Source organism: Tenebrio molitor, chromosome 7, assembly GCF_963966145.1.
Source record: "Tenebrio molitor chromosome 7, icTenMoli1.1, whole genome shotgun sequence".
Classification (NCBI taxonomy): domain Eukaryota; kingdom Metazoa; phylum Arthropoda; class Insecta; order Coleoptera; family Tenebrionidae; genus Tenebrio; species Tenebrio molitor.
This window is the reverse complement of record NC_091052.1, coordinates 22,028,182-22,032,872: the sequence shown is the minus strand read 5'-3', so window position 1 is coordinate 22,032,872 and position 4,691 is coordinate 22,028,182. Positions and strand designations below refer to the sequence as shown.

Here is a 4,691-nt window from a genome sequence, read left to right as displayed (position 1 = left end):
ACCATGCGATCAAAAATAAAAAAAATCCAGAGGTCCGTGAGTAATACGCTTCAGTTGGCAACATGTAAAAATGTAATTCAAATGTCATCAGATGCCAGTACAATGGAGAACTGTCATTATTAATAATTATTGACTATTAAAATTGCTATTGCAATATGTTCACTTCAAATCAAAAAATTTTCATTGTCCAGTGTTACTTCAGAAACGGCGAATCGACCTATTCAACACCTCTAGTTTTCGAGGAATTTCAACAAAAGTTTCCGGATTTTCAAGGCACTTAAGCTTGTTTGACACGATGCTAAATTTCGTAGTAAATTTGTTAGAAAATGAGAGAGACCCTCGACAGGACCAATGAACGATCAGGATCATAGTCTGTCTTTGTCAGATCCTGATCGTTCATTGGTCCTCTCTCATTTACTAGTAGGGCCCGGATTTTAGGCAATTAAAAAGTCGGAAATAGGTGCCTAAAATAGTCCCTTAAACTACTGCAAATAGTCCCTTAAAAACTGAAAATAAGCCATACTAGGTCCTTAAAGTTGTGGTTAATTAAATTAAAAAATGTGTTTTTAAAGTTTTAAGTAGGTACACACAACAAGATATTTACTAATTATTTTTTATTAATTAATATACAATACTACAAGTTTGTTAGTTATTTACATTGTTACGTATTTACATTGCATACAAGATATTGCTCTAAATTTTCTACTTTAAAACATTGTCGGTTATCCACCAAAATGGACTTATATTTTGAAAAACTTCTTTCTACCTCGCAAGAGGTAATGGGCGCAAATTTGTAATAAATTTCTTCCATTTTGGTGTCATGTTCCGGCACATCTTCACCTCTAAAAATTCTTGCCAATTCTAGAAGAAATTTGTATCCAGGATTTTTTTCAGTAACATCTTCAAGTTTTTTTAATGCTACTGCTGCTACAGGGCCTGGAGATTTTTTTAGGGAGGTAAATACGTTTTCAACAATTTTGATTGAATCGGTTAAAGGTAACCCATTTTTTTCCAATTGAGTAATACTTTCGCAGATTATTTTAAAATTACTGCGAACATAAATTAATTGTTTTTTTATTCCGGGTTTCTTCATTATAGACTGTGCTTTTTGAATAGCAACAGCAGAACTTCCATCAAAGGACATGACAACCTGTGAGTAGTTAAAAACAGTTTAACAATCAATTAATTTGCTTATCTTTTATATACTTACTTCTTTAATGGAATCAAAGTGTTCGCTGTAAAACATAGCAGCCTGAAGCCATGTTCCCCATCGTGTTAAAATTGGCTGTGGAGGCAGTGGCATTTCTTTTAGTTTTTCTTTGTACATTTCAACTCTCAAAGGTGCCTTAACGAAAATTTTTTTCACGTTCGAAATTAAATTATCCACATCTTCATATTGATAGCGAATTTTTTCAGCCACTAGATTTAAAGCATGCGCTAAGCATGTGACATGCACAATTTTTGGATAAAACACCTTAAGGTGTCTACCAGATTTTATCATATATGGTGCTCCATCCGTTACAAACAAAAGAAACTTTTCAGCAACAACTCTGGTACTCCACAAGATTTCTACGCATAGAAATTTTAAATCAAAATAAATTTAAAAAAGTGAAAAACCCTTACCTAAAGATTGATTTACGAATCTAGCTATTGTCTCATGATTTGTTCTTTCTAATTGTTTAGACGCCAAAAGATAAGATTTTCCAGGTTCATCTTCTGAAAGTTTCCCAACCAGACAATTCGCCACATATCGCCCAAGTGCATCTGTTGTTTCGTCAACTGAAACCCATATGTTAAAAGGATCCAGCTCATTCCGAATGCGGTCAATAGTCTAAAAGTGAAAATAATTTTAAATTAAATATTAAAAGATAGTATGTTCATACATCTTTGTAGCATTTTGGTAAATAATTTTTCCGTAAAGTAGACTCATCCGGAATTTTTCTACCACAATATTTTGTCAGAAAATTCTGAAACGCAGGATTTTGTAGTTTGTGCCATGGTATATTGGCAGCTAAAAAGACGTTACAAAGTTCCATATTGAATGTACTATTTGCCGATTCCTCCAAGTTCTGTGTCAGCAACGTTTGCCGAAGCGGTGTCATAATGTTCTCTTTATGGATGGCCGTTTGCTCATGCTGTTGCAAGTGACATTTTTTTTCGCATATAAACTACAAAAAATAAAATTTTCAAATAAGTAAAAAATATAAAATGACATATTTTTAATTATGCTTAACTTACCAGTTTACCACAAGCTTTACAAAACATTTCTCGGGTTGATTTTATTTCATATAAATCTTTCTTGCTTGTCCACTGTAATATTTTTTCGCGTAAACTAATTTTTTGTTTCGGCATTATGTTCACTTTAAACAGGTTCACAAGAAACACGACCACTGCACGGAGATAAAGTAAACGAGAAATGACAAATTTGTAATGCTTATATTTACGTCTCCCACCAAATTTCAGAGGAGATGGTTAATTTTATATTTCTTAAATTTTTAGAAAATGACACCCTTAAGGTTTCTCTTATTGTTTCACTTCGGGATTTTAATTTTCGTTTTTATGGCAAGGACCATTTTATATACGTTAAAGCTTCTAACAATACCTAAGTATCAGAAAACATTAGACCGCGTATACCTGCACCCCTTCGAACAGAGGCAAACAGATAAACTCTGTAATTTATGCCAGTCCAGTCTAATGGTTTGTGGTACTTAGGTATTGTCGGAGTATTTACCGCTGACATCATGGTCCCAACCGTAAAAGCGAAAAAGTAATTCCTGTATTGTACTGCACTTTGTACATTTCAGTAATTACATCTCCTTAAATTTTAAAATCATAAAGCATTGTAAATGTTATTGAGGTACCACTTTTAGATTTTCAATACCGTAAACTTCCCAGAATTCGAAAATTGGGAAAAAACCGCAAAAATGAAATTGATTTTTGGTCATTTTAGGCATGTTCAGGCAGTTAAAAGGTAAAATAGGTATTTAAAGGGCATTTTAGGCCGAATAGGCAGAATCAAATATGGCTCTAATTACTCTAATTAAGCCAGAAATCATTTATAGACAAGTTTCATACATGTGCCTTAAAAAATAAAAATAGTCCATTTTGCCTAAAATCCGGGCCCTATTTACTAGTAAATTTTCTCAAAAATTTAGTATCGTGTCAAACAAGCTTTACAGTGGAGAGTAAAAAAAAACAGACATAATTTTTGACATAACAGTCATAAGTGCGAAACCGCCCTTCCAACATGTAAACTTATTTAGACTGATTGTGACAGTTTAGTTAATAACTGTGCTACAATCGTGTCAAAAATAAATTACTCTCTAGGATTTAGGGATATTCGATACTAGGTTGCCATAAATTTGGTTAGGTTGGGGGCTATGTGGTTTCTGGTGGCAGACAAAAGATATGTCAAAAATGTAAGGCTGTGGCTAATTCCTAGGAAGTAATTTATTTTTGACAAGGTAGTAGGTCCGTCTGGTCAATTCTTCAAAAGTTCCAGTTGTCATAAACTGTCACATTGACAATAAAGAATGGATTGTATTGAATTTTTGAAAATGTCACAATTTTGATGTCCGTTTTTTTTACTCCCAACTGTACCAACAACTTGCCTTGATTATTTTGTTTTTCCATTCCTTAAAAACAACGTGTTCAAAAATAGGCCACTGTAATTGCCCACCATCAACAATTTTAGATGAAAATGACATAGAAGAGAATGAAACCGGGGAAAATATTTAATTTTTATAATACACTCTTAATAAATTTTTACTTTCAGCATCTCTTGTATATTTTTTACCAATACCCGTGACAATGATCGTTTGAAGAGTTCTACTCACTTTGAATTTTAAGTAATTCATTGTCTTAGAATTTTTTTTTTGTATCATGTATTGGTAGGTGCTATTTAAGTTATTCTTTGCCAAAGAATATCCGACAAACAAAACATTAAACGCAGGAAATAAGATTTTAATGAAAAATGATAAAAGCTATTTTTTAGAAAAAAAAATTATGTTATAAAAAATTGTCAAAATTTGAACAGTATTTTGAATTAGTATCTCGTATTGTCAAATTAAAAATTTTAACACGTAAAACAACCGACAAAAACACAACATGGAAGTAGCGCAAACTTTTCAATAATTTATTTAAACAAAACAATTCGGTTGCCATGGTGACCATAGCACTCCCGATCTTTGAAAATATCCCAATTTAACTATTATAATTTTATTAAAACTGGTCACTTGGACCAACCATTAATTTACTTTTAGATAGACAAAAAAAAAAAAAAAATTAAAACTAATATTCACCCAATGGTGTCAAAAAGATTGTGTTATTAACTATTGCTGGTGTTATCACTTATCACTCATTGCACTAGGTCACTAGGTCTTTTTCTTTTCAATCGTCGGGTTGAACCGTCCTTTACCAGTAGTTGTGTGACCTCTGGGTTGACATGGTCTCTCACTCTTTGTTAGTGTTTTTGGGCTGAGCGTTTTATTTCATCGGCAACATACGGGATGTTTAGGTCCCGATGAATATCGCTGTTTCTCGCATATCTCGGTGCATCGACAATGTTACGGAGCACTTTGTTCTGGAAAGTCTGTATTATTTTTATATAACGTTGACTAGTACAGCCCCAGAGCTGAATACCATACAGCCAGGACGGCTTTAGCATCTGATTATATAACAAGACTTTGTTA

At 32.9% G+C, this 4,691-nt stretch overlaps 1 protein-coding gene across 1 annotated transcript; it reads right to left on the bottom strand.

The window, feature by feature from the left end:
* Positions 1-599: 599 nt before the first annotated feature.
* On the bottom strand, positions 600-3,129 carry LOC138135769 (uncharacterized). The gene is made up of 4 exons (XM_069054634.1): positions 1,884-3,129; positions 1,624-1,831; positions 1,211-1,569; positions 600-1,150 (listed from the first exon to the last, which is right to left on the bottom strand). Exons 1-4 carry the CDS (start codon positions 2,100-2,102, stop codon positions 662-664), a joined length of 1,275 nt encoding a protein of 424 aa, XP_068910735.1. The 5' UTR covers positions 2,103-3,129; the 3' UTR covers positions 600-661.
* Positions 3,130-4,691: the final 1,562 nt, after the last annotated feature.

Coding starts and splice junctions, on each gene's coding strand:
- LOC138135769 (XM_069054634.1), bottom strand. CDS start 2,102: ATGACACCGCTTCGGCAAACGTTGCTGACACAGAACTTGGAGGAATCG. Junction 1,832..1,883: donor TACCAAAATGCTACAAAGAT/GTATGAACATAC, acceptor TTTCACTTTTAG/ACTATTGACCGCATTCGGAA. Junction 1,151..1,210: donor ACTTTGATTCCATTAAAGAA/GTAAGTATATAA, acceptor AACTACTCACAG/GTTGTCATGTCCTTTGATGG.